We start from the raw sequence: 16,290 nt of genomic DNA, 5'->3' as shown, positions 1-16,290 counted from the left end.
TGTAAGGCAGCCCTGATCTACTACATGAAAACCTAAGCAGCTATTATTACTGGGGACTTATCTAAGATGAGGTTGCTTTAGACCCTCTGTCTACTGCTGGAAAATAATGGGGAAATGTGCCCTTTTTAATAACATACACATACAAACAAACTTCCCATCACTGTGTGCATGCGGATGTTTGCTTCTCAGTATCCTACCTTCACAATATCTGATCACCTGATCAACAGCACAAGCTGTTTCTCTTCATTGCTGAGTAAAAACAGCTATACTGCATTTTTCCAGCAGCTTAAACAAGGTGGTGTGGTATTTGACTAAGCAGTCAAGTATGTGGTTGTCATTCTGCATAACTGGATTTTGTTATAAGTCCTCAATGGTCATGTCACTTCTCTGCCAGCTTAGTTCTTAACGAAGTTCGCGATCTAATGGCATGTTGGCATAATAGAACAAGAATGGGTCAGTGCCCAATCCAACCTGTATGGCGTCACATTCTAATGTGTGCCCCAGTAACGTCTGGACTTTCTAGCTGGAATCAGTTTGGAGTGTTTTCCTTCAGCGTTGCAAGTAGGCAAGGAGTGCAAACATTTAGGATTAGATTGCCAATCATCTTAATGTGAGGCAGGGACAAATGGTTACTTCCTGCCAGAGAATCACTAGGCTTAGTAGGGTTGCTTTTTAACAGTCAAGTTATGTGTACTTTTCCCAAAGAGAGCTGCTGTTTATCACAGAACTGTACTTCCCTTTGATCGCATACCAAAGCACAGTCCATTCTATGGCCAGAGAACGGGCTGGTGGCAGAATGCTGCCAGACAGGCTTACCTGGAGTTTGCACTTCTGGTTCTGGTTTTCTGGCCCCTGGAGTCAGTCTTTATTGTCGTGTAAGCTGCTTCTACTCCTCTGCTGACTGTGGCTGTTGGAGATTCCAACAAAGGGTGGGTAAAGGTCAGAGGAACAGTTGCAGAAAAAGGAAAGGGAGAAGCAGTAAGGAGATCAACATGCTCATGCGGGATACATGAAGTTCCTCCTGGAAGGCAAATCTGCCATACCTGTGGTACTTGTTTTGAGACAAAAGCCAGGTCTGAATCAGTCAACGTGACTTCCAGTATGCAGACAGCACCAGCTTGGCACCAGCTAGCCTTTATTTGGTGATCTGCAGCTCTAGATCTGCTTAGCTTTAGCAAAATTGTGGCACCGTGTGCCTTTAAACCAGGGTTTCCAAAACTTGAATCTCCAGTTGTTTTTGGACTACAGTCCCCATCATCCCTGAAAACTGGTCCTGCTAGCTAGAGATGATGGGAGCTTTAGTCCAAAAACAAGTTTGGGGAACCCTGTTTTAGCCTAAGGGTGAGGGGAACCTGTAGCTCTCCAGATGTTGTTGGACTCCAACACCCAACAGCCCCAGCCATTATGGCCAATAGTCAAGGATGATGCAGTCCAGCAACATCTGGAGAGCCACAGGTATGAATAGGGGGAAAGTTTGATTCAGCTCACATTCAAAACCAAGCCTAATACAAACTTTCTGAAACACCATGCACACTTCTCTGAATTTTGCCATATGGGTCTCCAAACAAAAAATATGTTTTTAAAAATGAATATACTGCGATAAAGGGTACATAAAGATGAGGGTGTTGGTGAAAATAGCATATAAAATGCATTGTGTTAGCGAAACTTGCTTTGCAAAATGTGTATATTGGAAGAACACTGAAATGCTGAATGTTCACGATGCTCTTTGTGTGGAAATGTGAAAATGTGGAGAACTGAACTTAGTACTAGGAAAATGATAAGCCGAAAGAAACTGTAACTGAAAGGTTCGCCCTAGAAACAGGTTCCTGGCATAATCACTCCAACATGCTCACCAAACTCTACTGGTTATAATGCCATGCTTTCCACCACAGAAGCATTTCTGAACAGGTCATCCAGGACATCAGATCTTTTCATTAAGAACACGAGGAGATTTACTGGATGAGACTAAAGGCCCTTCTCGTTCAGCATCCTGTTCTCACAGTGGACTGTCAGTATCAGGCGTGAGTCGGCAGGCTCTGACTGTGGAGGAAGAAACAGAGAGTGGGGAGCTGAATTGTTGGAACGGGTTGGAGGAGGGGGTTCTCCACTTTCCAACCCAACAGTCTCTTTGGAAGGGGTAGCAGGGACCCTGATTCCTTCCCCCAACCTCCCTGTGGAGAGAAGAACCTCAGTGAAGGCTAAGGAGAGTTTGATCAGCTAGAGGAGGCTGAACAGGAAGCAGAGGCAGCAACTGAATGGGAGCCTGAGCAGAAAGGTGCAATCTTGTTGCCTAGAATTGGGTGCTACATTTGCAGATGGGAGCAGAACCTCCCACCCCAATGCAGAACTTACTTACAATCATGATACTCCCACAAGGCGAGAGTCTCGCGGGTGAGCTTGCCATGCCACGTCTTTAATTGTTTGGTGGGAGGGGCGGGGAAACTTGTTGGGACATCTTTGGTGCTTCCATCCAGTTTGGAACTCCCTGCCCTCCTGAATTGTGACCCCTGAACTCTTTGTCTGCTGCTGAGCCTACACTGTTACTTGCCTGAATAAAAACAAAATCATTTCTTGCTTTCAAGTACTAGTCTGTGTCTGCAGGTGTCCCTTGACTTGACACTTCACCACTGGGAAATCAGCTGGGATTCCTCTCTTGCTTGTGGATGGGGTCAGAACCTGTAACATCCCAGATGTTCTGCTCCAACTCCCATCAGCCCTAGTCACCATGGCCAATGGCTAAGGATGATAGGACTCAAAGGCCAGCAACAAGTGGAGGGCACAAGATCCCTAACCTTCCTTTACCTGGAGATTCTGGAGACTGAACCTGGGCACAGTATACTTTCTATCCCTGTGTTATGCACTCCCTTCAGAAGCATCATTTCTTCCTTGCCAATTAAGTCTTTCATGGATCAAGCTGCAAACAAGGCTGTGCTTGCTTCAGCCTTGCTCACAAGCATTTGATCTGGGGCTCTCACAACATCCTCACCTTTGCTCCTCCAGCACCTGAGGGTATTAGAGAGTCCCAGACTCCTAGTTCATCATGACTTACATCCAGGACATTTCGCAAATGAATTTTGCAGCAGTAGCAGCTGATCCACTGAGGCAAAGCCGGACCCCAAATTTCCCGGTAAGCTCAATCCCACTCGGAAGTCTTAACTTCTGTTACATTTAAGCAAAGCCTCTCTGAAATGTGTGCTATGTGTTCTGCAGAGAAAATCCTTTGCAGAATCTCTGATCTGAAGCATCTTTCTCAACCACCAGGAAACTGGTTGGACGATGCTAGGCTAGGTTTCTGAGTGGGGCATGAAGGCTTGTAGAAAGACTGGAAGGGGCTGGGCAGCCTGTAGCAGAGGCTCAGGTACTTGGCTGAAGCTGCGGGCACTCTAGGACACGTTGAAAAACATAAGGGCTCAATTGTGAGCATTTTTCTCATTGCAAAATTCCTAAGAAATGCAGTTGCCTCAGGCAACAGTAATGAGATACACTGAACCTTGAATGCTGTATATGCTTTTAATTCTTTTTTTTTAAAAAAAAAAACGAGCCTTTTTTCAGGTTCTCTGGATATTTCAGAATGAATTCAGCATCTGCTTTTTGTTTGCTCGCTTAAGCTTTGCCTTTCAGATACGGCTCCTCATTCAGGCTACGTTAGTTTATCCCCCCTGCCCCTGCCTTTAATCCCATGGTTTATTCTTAAGAAGCGGCTGTATTTTCTTTGAAGTTCTAAGGTCTTTTCCTATGGACAGAATTAAATATTTCTGGATCAGAGATTTGCTAAAGCCAAGAGAATGTGTTGCAGTCCCTTGGTTTGTCAGCGTCACTGAGATTCTATCGGAGAAAATTAGCGTAACTATTGTGGCTAAGCATTAGGGACCGAAAAGCCAAGGCTGAGTTCTGTTTTTCACATCAGTTCTAGTATATATAGGTCCAGCTGTGATTTCCTAGCTGTTGTTTCCATTTTTGCTTTACGAATTCCATACCTGAAACTTTCAACTTAATTTCTTCCTAATCAAATCAAATTGCAACTTAGAATGTGCTGAAGCTTTTGCCCTGAACCATATGACAGCTGATATAATAGCAACGGCAAAGCCAGCACATTTATCTCCTACATCTTGTCATCTTGTCAGGCACTTTCTTTTGCACCTGGAGCTACTGTAAACATGAGATGCTATTTTGAGCAGGAAAATGGTAGACACGCTACAAAACCCTGCATCTGTTTGCTTTTGTGTCTCATGTCAGGATTTCCAAGCAGAAGAGAGAGGATTACTTGTGTAAGAAGGAAGAACATTGGCTGGTTTAACCTCTTTCACCAATGCATTTGTGGCATTTCCCCTTGTATGGACCCAGGAAAGGAGGTGTTGGTAGCCTATGCATGACTCTCCATACGTTGTTGGACTACAACTCCCATCAACCCCAGTCAGTATGGCCAAAGGGCAGGGATGATGGCAGTGGGAATCCAACCACATCTGGGGGGCTACAGGTTTAACATCCCTGATACAGAAGCCCTGGCCCATTTCAAATTTTGGAACTTTAACAGTGTCCTACACCTGACAAGAGTACAAGAGCAGGCCAGCCAACTTTAAATCCAGTGCTGGCAAGATTTCAAGAAGGAGCTGGAGGATAAACCAACCCTCCAAGTGTAGTCCCAGAGTTCTGGCATTTCCATCCAAAATCCAGGGCAATAGCCTTTGTAGAATTACACTCTCCCCACCCACCCCCACCCCCGTGGCAGCGCTGCATCTAAGCACACAAGCAAGACACCAGTGAATGCATTTGTTTTCAGAAAAGTAACAGGGAGTTTCTGAAAAAGAGATTAGAGAGCACTAAATCACTCCTATTCAAAAGCTGGTGTGACAGCAGTCAAGATGGATGCTTTGTATAAAGGTGTGAGGATCAGCTACCACAGAATGTAGCATTCGATTTATTCAGGTTGCTGTGGAAACAGTGACGAATGACATGCTGTTAATTTTCCTTCAGGGGACTATACAGAAGGAGCCAGGGTACCACAAGGAGCCTCAGTCCGTAAAGGACCGCAGAATTGCCACACAGACTAAGTGACTTTCCCTTCTCGGACTCCTGCCCACAGGTCTGTCTGAGCAAATGAACCGCAATGCATCTCTGTGGCCAAGCATTCTGTTCACTGTTCAGGGCTAATAACTCTGTTCCAAAGTACTCTTCTTCTCACATTCAGAGAGCTATCTGTTCTCCCTAGGAAAATCCCAACCAATCAGGGGGCATGCAGAGTGATGGCATCACATCAGCCTGCATTCTCTTACATTTGTCTACATGACAATGGCACAAAGCGGAACACAAGCGAGAACAAGAAGCATTGCCCTCGTTCTGAAAAAGTTTTCTGATGGTGCCACATATATTTGGTTGGGTGAATATAGGAAAAGTGAAATGGCTGAGGGGGGAGGTGCTTCCTTGCCTAACTTTGCATAGACAAATGACTTCTTCCAAACCCCCTAATGAAGTGGAGCTGCATTTCTGGAATGTTACGTTTCCTAAGGTGCAACACACACACACACACACACACACACACACACACACACGTTTATTTCTAGGGAGATGATAATTGATTCAGACCCATTTATTTTATTTACAAATTCCAGGCACATGCAAACCTTGTCGCTGGGTTCCTGAACATCTGGAGTCAGTTTTCTTGTATTATATAACTACTGATGGATCAGTTCCAAATCCCATGGTGCTTTGGGCTAGCTACTCAAATAATAGAGACCTCAACAGAAGCAGTTCTTTGCGTTCGCCGAGATTGCAACAAATAAGTAATCTTCAAACACCAGAAGGACACATTTCATATGTTGTTGTTTTTAATTAAAAAAAAACACCTCCAGTTTAATCTCATGGTTGAGACTTAGCAAAACTCCAAAGCAATAAAAGCGCTGAAACAGATAGCCTACAGGAACAACAATGAACCATGAAAACAATACCCACCAGGGCTACCAATGAAAACACAACACATTCATGCATGTTGCAGACCTCATCGCACTGTGATGGACTTTCTCTCTCTCTCTTTCTCTCTTTCCCCCTCCCTACATTGAATTTAATGGATATAGGAGGAACTATATACTTCTGCTTATCCTGTGCCTAGAAAACATGGGTCAGACCAGTTTTCCCCTTGCCCTATTCCTTTCCCAGAGAAAACCCACTCTTTAGTGCTAAATCAGAGCAAATGTTAATCCAAATAAACCTAATTTGCTGTTTGCTCTGGTTGAGCACTAAAGAGCAGGTTTTCCCCCCAGGGAAAAGCAGTGGGAAAAGAGGAAGTGTGGATAAGCCATAGGTTTGAGCACCTTTTTCTTGGAATAAAGATATGTATTTATCTCTTGAGTTTACCCCTCCTCACTCCATCTCGTGTGTGTGTTCAAATATTAGGAAGGCAGTGATGTGATACCTGGGATCCTAGAAAACAGCTGCCAGGCAAGAGTAAACAATACTAAACTGGATGGACATACAGTTTAACTTGGTATGAAGCAGCTTCCTGTGTTCCTATAGAGCTCTAAAGGCAAGGAAGACCCTGAACCATCAAATGTGTTGCAGTGTTGAGCCATCAATAAATATTCATTTTCGAGTACTGAACTTGGCAAGAAATGGCAGCAAAACCTATGCTGCAGCTTTTGGGTGGATTGCGAACACTTTCCTACCATTAAGAAAAATGTGCTCTCATTTCATTGCAGAGAACCACTGGGAGGGGGAAATGTTGGTGTGCAGACATGTGATAACTTGCACTTCTCCTTCCAGGATACAACTGCTGATGATAAACTTCAACAGATGATCGATTCAATCGATGATAAACTTCAGTTACTGCTCAGCTGCTTGGTAGGCTCAAACTGCTATTAAGGGCAATGCAGGAGAAGGGATGAGCAGAGAGAGAGAGGGATTGAAATGCCGGTCTTGTGATCCCATTGCTTGCCTTCTTAGAAAAGTTTTGGAAAACTTGCACATAAGGAGTTTTCAACGAAAAAAGTCATTTCTGTACATTGGATCCACCCAAGATTCGCAGGTGTAACGAATGCTGCTCAGAGACAATTTCTTAGTTTTTAATTACACTTTAATATATTTATATACGTTCTGTTTATATATAAATTTAGCACAATATTAATCAATACAGCTATTTCAAAACTCTGAAGAGAGGAAAAGCTAGCTATAACTTTTGGTTGCAACTTTTGTGGGGCAGGGGAGGGGGGATTGGTCGGTGGGAAGCTGCTCAGACCCTTCTGCATTTTCTTAACCGAAATACTCAAAAGCATTTTAACATACAGAAACACTGCTTTGGGAAACTTCTCTGCTCTTGGCAAAACAGTCAGTGCTCTAGGTTTTACGCAAGTCCTGGGTTTCGTTTAAACCAAGGGGAAACCAAGGTGGTGCAGGTGTTAATGGACTACAACTCCCATCAGCCCCTGTCAGCATGGCCAATAGCCAGGGATGATGGGAGTTGAGTCCAACAACATAAGGAGGGTACAATGCTGGCTATCTTTGGATTAGACGAAGGGACGATGCCTTCCAACCAGATGAGTTTTGCACTACCTCCCTTCTCATTTAGATAAGTAACTCTTCTGCCACAATTTGAACCAGTGAACTCTTCCCGCTATTCAGATAGTGGAATGATAAACTAACCTACTTCCCTCTGTTCAGACCACCTGTTTCACTCCTACACTGATCCTTCCTTATTTCTACCAAAGAGCACAACCTCATGATACTACTTAAGTTACACGAAACAACAGCAACAAAAACCAAACAATTCCATCTCTTCTTCACCCTCTTTCTCAGATCTTATAAGCAGCATAGTGTGGCCCAGCCAAACTGGAGGATACAAAACCCCTAGCAGATGCCCCTCATTTTTGCTCTATGCACAAACAAACTTGATTTACCTTGTGGATCAATCTATAAAGCCACAATACCTAGTAATTGTTTAGCTGAGTTTCTTTATGGTCAAGCCAAGAAGACTATTTTCATTTTAATAAAAATTAGCAAAAAGGATAGGCAGCTTGGACCTTTCCTTCTTTAGAAACAGGCAAACAATGCTCTGGGACTGACGGTGCTCAAATCTACTCTTACCATAATCTTTCAAATGCTCCCACAAAGTTTTTATTGCAAGGCAAAGTTAGGGTACCCCCCCCCAAGGACATCTAGATCTCTGGAGCCTCAGAGAAGAGGTACCCATTGTGTTTCATGAAGCAGCCATTGTGAAATTCAGTTCTTCACCATAAGGGTTGGAAATTCTAGGAAGAAGTACATGCATCACAGTAGAAATTCATGCACCTCCCTGTCACTACAGAATCTTGGCACAAAGTGCCGCTCTCTAATACAAGCAAGGTTCCTCCATCATGCTGCCACTTCCATTTTGCATGCCAACACTCACTACAGCATAGCTTATCTACAATTTTACTGCCTGTAGCCAAGTCACAGATCCAACCCAAATGCACCCTGGGAAAATGTAACTCGAAAATGCAGTGTTGTGACCTGGGCCCTGATCTATGAGAAAACAAAATGTAACGTTTTTAATTCGCCCGGCTTTCAGATGCTTTCAAGGCTCCCAGTTCCAACTTAGTGACTCACCATTGCAAATTAGCATGGGGATTTCTTCGTTAATCAGATCCTACAACTGTTTCTCACCACCTACAGTCCTGATTATGCAGACTGAGTGGCAGCTTAAAGAACAAGCTTATTTTGAGCAAGCAGCAGCAACACTTCTTGAAAGAGAGAAGAAAAACCACGCTGTGATGTCTTCAAATAAAGAGCAGCACACTATGAAAATACAAGAAATGCAGTTAGGTTGCAGCTTATTGTGACTGCTCTGTCCATCTCTTGCTTCAGCAGCTACCAAGACCTGTGCCTGATACTGCAGAAAGACTAGCAGGAGGGGAGAAATGCAGTGCTTTTTGGATAGGGTCAATAGAGTCAGCACAATGGTGGGACTGTCCCAGCTACCGGGTCGCTAACTCTGCCAATTGCTGTGTGCCAGCAGGTAGCTTACATGGCTATTTGTACAAATCCTTGTAGACAATTAATATAAGAACTCTGCAGTTAGCTCTAAATTATCAAAAATTACGAAGAAACAGGTGCTAGGGGAATAGGACTGTAGACACAAACAGGTGCTTAATGGCAATGGCAGCCTATTGAAGAAAGCTTTAGCTCAAATGCATCACCATTCCTCTTAAACCACTTAGCTGAGTGCCCATTGAGAACATAACTCTCAGTACAGTAAGTCTGTGCATAAACAAGTACAAAGGGAAGGGAAAGCCTATAAGCTTTTAATACAGATGTGGAGTGGAACCCCCAGGAATACGACAAATCAAGATCAACAAGGAAGCCATTTCAGGAACACGGTGAGGAACGGAGCATTAGTTGCTGAGATGATTCTTGTGATTGTTCTCTGTTGCTGGAAAGCTGAAAGACGAGGAAGAGTCTGGAGGGGGTAGCTTTGGCTAACATAACAAGGATTGATCTCTTATTTTCTTTCCACATAATTTTGCTTTCATAGGCACACCTTTTGCCAAGGTGGACTCAAGGTCAAATCAACTAAACATTCTATCAATCATCAAAGTGACAATCAGTAAAATAAGGGATTGTTGGAAATGAAAAAGGAAGTACTTTTTGAGTAGTATGGGTTTAACAATAATTATAGTTCTCCGTGTGACCACCCCATCTCATCCACCAGGGAAGAGAGGTGAAGGGAATGGGACTTATTCTATCTGTCTCCCGCTTCTACCATCCAGAATCACAGACCTCCTCTGGGGTTGGTAGAAGCAGCTTGTGGAAGTCTCTAGTCTCTGGCCATTCTTTGGAATGGTCATCTTGTTCCGAAGTGTGACCCCCTCTGAAGCTGTCCCTGACAAATCACTGGAAATGGGGCTTGAAGAAGGGGTCTGTAGGGGGCTTCTTATGGGAGAAAGCAACACTCTGGAGTCTGCAGAGGAGGAAGGATGGTCCATGATGGGAAAGGGAGGACTAAATAGTATAAGACTCTGAGGTCTTCCTGGTCTAGATCTATAAGAAGGCTTAGAAACCCCTGAAGACCTCTCCATTTTTGAGGACTGGGGATTGTCCCCTGTAGATTCCCCTTCAGAGCTGCGTTTCCGACGAAAAACTGGTGCATCCTGCGTGGAATTATGATTGGCAAAGGATGGTTCTGCCTTTCTACTTGCCGTTGAATCTATAAAGGCTGCATTATTATTTTCCTTCCCCTTCCTTTCCACTGGTGGACTCTTTGGAGGTTGCAGCTGACCCTGAGCATTTTCAGTTGACTTGCGTTGATCTACATTGGCTTCTGTTTCTTTATTCTCTGGCGTCCTGCAGTTGGGGTTCTGTGTCTGCAGGGGCTGCGGGACCTGTGTGTATTGAATCTTAGGTGGTATAACCGGCACAGCTCTAGCCTGGCACATCTTAACCATGAAAGAGGTTCTCACTGCCGAGACACTCACTGGAGCAGAGTTGCGGCGACCAGTGGTAGCATGAGCCATCATGATGTAGTCTAGGTCTACGTCTTGGGGGTCAAAGTGAGAACCCCAAAGGTCAGCTTTGTTTTTGCTCGGACAGGTCACAGGGAGTGATGGCACAGAGTCACTCGTCTTAACTTCTTTTTGCCCACACAGGAAGTGCCTGGGTGGGGTGGGCACAGAAAGACTCTCAAAATTAAAAAGGTTGGTTGCGGGTAGGACGGAATCCAAATTGAGAGAAGAAGGCCTTGGCCTCCCTTTTCGTGGGATGTCTTCACCTTTACCAGTCTGTGACTCCTTGACAGAACATAGATCTTTTGTGGCAGAGGTTCCAGGACTATCAGCCTGTTGAATACTTGCTACATCTTTTTCTGGGCTGTTTAAACTCAAGGAACTGTTCTCAGTATTATTTTGTGGCAAAGGAGACTCGGGCTTTGAAAAGCCCTGGTCTTCTTTGTCCTCATATGCTTCCTTCTCACCTGACTTTTTGTGAGCAACAGGGTAGACCCTGTCATGGCCAGATGACAGTTCTCTGGCTGCAAAGTCTGCTTCGTGGCTCAGAAGTCTCCTGCTTGTCTCATCTGGCTTAGAAAGCTCCTCTGGACGATTCAGCCAGGCTTCTCCTCCATCACTTTCTCTCCACTCTGTTTGTGAGGGTTGCTTGACCCCTAGTCGTATGTCACCACAAAGATGCTCCACATCTGCGCTCTCAAAAGGCAGCTGGATAGCCCGGTGCCTCTTCACAAAGTCTTTACTGTCTAAGGAAAAGCTACGATTGAAACATGGCTTCTTGAAATGGCTCCTGGTCCCTCCTTGATTCAGTGGCTGAAACTCATGAAGCGCCTTTCCTTGGATGTCCTTGAAGGTAGGGGAGTGGAGTGGGCTGGTGACCCACTGGTGCTCTTCCCACGGCTCCACCAACTCTAAGCTCTGAACATGGTCCATCCATGTATCTTCCTCTTGGTGGTCAAGAGAGTCTCGAGCTTGATTCTTCAGTTTACATTCCTTCAGCTGGTGGGCTCCAACTCCACTTAAGGCAACTGAACTCTGTAGGCCTCGGCTCTCTAAAAGCACTTGATCATTTTTTGCTGCCTGGGTCACAGCAGCACCTTCCTTCTCCCTGTGAAGAAGCCATTCACTACTTTCCCACTCTGGTTGGTCTAGACGCTTTTCTCCAGCAAACGAAGACTCATCTCTCAAAAGAGACATGTTTTCTTGTGGATCTGATGGAAGTTTCCAATCGTCGGGCTGAGATGGATGGACACACCTGATGTTCTCTGTTTCTAAACAGTCCTTTGGACAAGGTTTCCCACAAGGGATATTTTCCAGTTTTAATGAAGCGGGAGAAGCACCATCTTGCTTTGGGGATACTTCAGAATCACAAACAGGTGAGTCCTTTGATCCTTTGGAGGGAGCACTAAACGAATAAATGTGAGGTGCGACTGGTGGATTTCTCACCGTGCTTTCTTCTTCAGGTGGTGTCACAGGCAGCCCAGAACTGCATGGCAAATTGTTTGCTTCCAAGGATGAAATCAATGAAGCACTGGGTTTAAGGTCTCGCTGTTGCTGGCCTGTCTCCAGGGCAAGTGGCAGCTCCTCTTCAGATTCAACAATTTTCAGCTCTTGTTGAATTTCTGGCCACAGAGGTACCATTGAGGCACTGGAATGACTGCCATGAACCTGAACAAAAATAAAAATAAAACCAGCATTATCAGAAAAACTCTCTCTTGGCAGTTTGCTCTCCCTTTCTTCACAAACAATCACATTCTTTCCTACATGCTGCATTCTGGGTAATAAATAAGTTAATCTACACATATGAGGACATGCATATACAGAAGCACACAAATACTTACACACACATATACATGTAAACTAGAGAAATCCTTCTTCATGTGCCCCTCAAGATGGAGCTCAGATGAAGTCTGTTTAGTGACAGCATTGGCTATAGAACTGCCCTCCCTGGGAAACTCACCTGGCTTTCACATTGTTGGCATTTTGGCACCAACATAAGACTTTTCTGTTTTCCCAGGTCTTTTAAGATCTGGTTTTATGTCCCTGTGACGTGGTTGGTGGTTTTAATGTAAGTATTTGATGTAGTTCTGTGCTCCTTAAGTATTTTCATTTAATGCTGGTTGTCTCTTAAGCTTATTATGGTTGTCACTGTGGTACAGTTCTGTTGTTTTTAATCATTGTACAAAACCTACCTACCTGACTAAATCATGCATGCAAGACCAGCACAAGACATTTTGCTGCCTGAGGTGAAAAACAAGATGGTGCCCATCTTGTGCCTGTTCTGTGTACAGAAGCTGACTGGACTGGCAGTTGGATCTTACTTCAACATGCTGGATAGGGCAGCATCTTCTATAGCACCTAATGGAAGCAAGCTAGCTTAAGGAGTGCAGGGTAGGCTGTGTGGCATACACAGCACTGATTTTCAACACCATTCCACATCCCTAGCATCTGTCGCCCAATGGTAGGGCTGGCCCTGAACACACACCATCTTGTTAAAACTAGACATTCTTTAACATACGGATTTTCAAATGCAATTTACAGCAGCACAGCAGTTAAAGCATGTACCATGCTGGAAAAAAAACAAATTTCCTTCAGGCTTTGCATTACCCTTTTCTATTAAAAAAACGAAAACATGGTGAATCAAACGTCACATTAAGTAAATACAGACAAATTGAAGTTCATGCCCACTGACGGTAAAAATCTTAATTATTTGTCTATGCTGCACTATTTGAAACCAAATGTTAAAAACACAAGACATGTTGGGGAGCTCTGGAGAGGTAGGAATTAGTTTTGCAACCCACACACCCCTGAAATCATTTCCCCCAAAATTACTTCAAAGGGCACCACAGCCTCCAAAATGCATGTATACTGATCCTGGTCTACCTTTTTCTGCAACTTGGGAGAATTGCACCATAGTCACATGTTTAATATGTTAAAAACCTTTCACCTGCCTCTTTTCTAAACTAAAAAGTCCCGAACCCTGCAACCTGTCCTCATAAGGGAGTGGCTGGATCATTTTGGTTGCCCATTTTTGAAACTTTTTCAAATCCACAATAACCTTTTTGATGTGAGGTGACCAGAAGTGCACACAGTACCCAAAGCACAGTTGTATCGTAGATTTGTATAATGGCATTATGATATCAGCAGTTTTGTTTTCAATTACTTTCCTAATGATCCGTAGGATGGACAGAAAGCATGTAGTCTTTTATGTCAGGCCATGACTCCAACACAAATCCTGACAGGGCTGACCCTAATATTAGTCGGAGTCAGACAGTATTGGCACATAATTAGACTTTTCATTGTAAGTTATTGTTTTTGGACCACTGTTAGACTCTGTTTGAGTTTGCATGGTTTGTCCAATCATATTCAATTGCTCTTTTGTGATTGAGAGTTCTTTCCTTAACTTCCAAATGTGGGCAGGCTCCCCAAACCTGTCCAACTTCAGAATTAGGCAGCAGTTTCCAGACAAACATCAGGCTAGGGCAGTGTGAACCACCTGACAGTTAGCATGCATTGTTGACTAATCTGGATAATTAACATGCATTGGTTCCCAAATAATAATAAAATGATCAGCTGGAAGCACAAAACCTAAAGACACAATTATTGACAAATGGATTAATTCCATTTATAGCCTCCCTTTCTTCCACCATGGAACTCAAAAGTGGCATTCGCAAAATCATAGAATTGTTGAGTTGGAAGGGACCATCTTGTCCAACCCCCTGCAATGCAGGAATTTGTTTTTTACCCAATGTGGGGCTCAAACCCACAACCATGAGATTAAGAGTCTCATGCTCTACCAAGTGAGCTAACAGTTTCTAAGCGCTGGCCAGACCCAGACCAGCTTGGTTCAGCCAGAGGTTTTTCTCAATAGGACTTTAAGGCACATCTGGGGACAATACAACAATCCAAAGAGTGGAGGCAGCATCAGATAAGCAAAGCTATTGTTACAGGGAGCACTGGAGGAAGACTTTAAGCCAAGGAGGCTTATACAGTGGTGTCCCGCAAGACGAATGCCTCGCAAGATGAAAAACTCGCTAGACGAAAGGGTTTTCCGTTTTTTGAGTCGTTCCGCAAGACGAATTTCCCTATGGGCTTGCTTCGCAAGACGAAACGTCTTGCGAGTTCTTGCGAGTTTGTTTCCTTTTTCTTAAAGCCGCTAAGCCGTTAATAGCCGCTAAGCGGCTAAGCGCTAAGCCGTTAAGCCGTTAATAGCCGCTAAGCCGCTAATAGCCGCTAAGCCGCTAATAGCCGCTAAGCCGCTAATAGCCGTGCTTCGCAAGACGAAAAAACCGCAAGACGAAGAGACTCGTGGAACGGATTAATTTTGTCTTGCGAGGCACCACTGTAGAGGCTTTTAACTGAAAGGAGACAGGTCTGGGACTGCTTAGTAAGGGGTACATGCAAAGCAATGAACTATAAAGTTGACAGGCACTTGGTGGAAGGTGGTACAATGCAAAAAAGAAGGTATTGCCAATGGGAGTTGCAGAGAAAACAAGTTTCTTAGCAAAGTGGTGAGACATTTCCCAACCAATTCAGATGACCATGCAATCATAGAGTTGGATGGGACTCCGAGGGTCATCTAGTCCCTGCAAGGCAGGAATCTCAAACACGCAGTTCCCCATCCAATTTGCAACCATAACAGATCCTGCTTAGCTTTGCGAATGTACAGGCAGTTTTATTGCTGCACCACCAGCTGGAGGGGCTGGGGTGGGCTTCAGCAAGGAGAGAGGGAGGGGATTTTGGTTTAGCTTGCATTTTAAGGCAAGTCTATCTAATTTACATTTCCCACAAAAATACGTGAGCCAAAACACAGCTTTCCTTTGAAATTCACAGTTCTCTGAATCTTGCACTGTACAAATTTTGTACATTTTATCCTCCAACAAAATGTCTATCTAAAATGTGTACAGTGGTACCTCTGGTTAATTCGTTCCGGAGGTCCGTTCTTAAGCTGAAACCGTTCTTATCCTGAGGCACGCTTTCGCTAATGGTGGCTCTGGCGCGCAACCAGGAGCAGCTACTTCAGGGTTAGTGGAGCTCGTAACCCGAAGCGTGTTTAACCAGAAGCGTTCATAACCAGAGGTACCACTATATACTAAGAGGGCACAAAGATACACATATCAGGGGAAATTGCCTGCAAATATGTGCATATAACTGGCAAAATCGTATTAAAATGAGAGAAATGTGCATTCAAATACAATGAAGTTTCAGGAGGACTTAACCCCCCCCCCCCCCGCCACAAAAGGATATGAAATGTGCATTAAAATGCTGGTGAATTTTGGGGAGGACTTAATCTCCTGCCACAAATGGATGTGAAATGTCAGGAGCTGAAATTAAGAGTAGAAAAATGGGAAACTGAAACTGAAAACTGTCCCACCCCTAGTTTCAACACCTTCTTCTTACCTGCTCCTTTAAAAACGAGGTGTTCTCCACTTTATCCCTTGTCTCTTCCTGTGTCCAACAGCCTTGCTCTGGCTTGTCCTTCATCTCTGGTTGGTCCTGGCTTGCTTGGCCTGCCTGTGGCTGGCTTGTTGGGATCTTGACTTGCTGCTTCGGTTCCAGTGACTGCTTATCTTCTGGATCTTGGCTGCAGCTGCTGTCATTGCTCTTTGCCTCCCAAGTTTTCATTGTTGACTGAGAGCCATTTGTGGACTCCAGCTTGTTGGCTATTGTTGGTTCTTCAGTAACAGAATCTGTATCAGAAGCAAAAAGATGAGCTTTAAAAACTTCATTGGGATGGGGGTGGACGGACCCAGAAATGGTGTAAGTAAAAAGTGAAAATGGTCACAAGGTGGCCTGAGCTTTCAGCATGGGCTTCTCTCAATAG

The 16,290-nt window shown here is 44.3% G+C and overlaps 1 protein-coding gene across 1 annotated transcript in view; it reads right to left on the bottom strand.

Moving 5' to 3' along the window:
• Positions 1-5,803: 5,803 nt before the first annotated feature.
• The window catches only part of ARHGAP31 (Rho GTPase activating protein 31), an 86,534-nt gene continuing 76,047 nt past the window's right edge, over positions 5,804-16,290 (bottom strand). The window contains exons 11-12 of the mRNA XM_028726532.2: positions 15,867-16,156; positions 5,804-12,134 (exon numbers count right to left, since the gene is read on the bottom strand). Of these exons, the coding sequence (XP_028582365.2) occupies positions 9,702-12,134; positions 15,867-16,156 (2,723 nt within the window). The 3' untranslated portion in view covers positions 5,804-9,701. The remainder of the gene's footprint in view (positions 12,135-15,866; positions 16,157-16,290) is intronic.

The sequence above is a fragment of the Podarcis muralis genome, chromosome 4 (assembly GCF_964188315.1).
Source record: "Podarcis muralis chromosome 4, rPodMur119.hap1.1, whole genome shotgun sequence".
Classification (NCBI taxonomy): domain Eukaryota; kingdom Metazoa; phylum Chordata; class Lepidosauria; order Squamata; family Lacertidae; genus Podarcis; species Podarcis muralis.
Note: the sequence above shows the minus strand (reverse complement) of the source record. Positions and strands in the feature narration are given on the sequence as shown.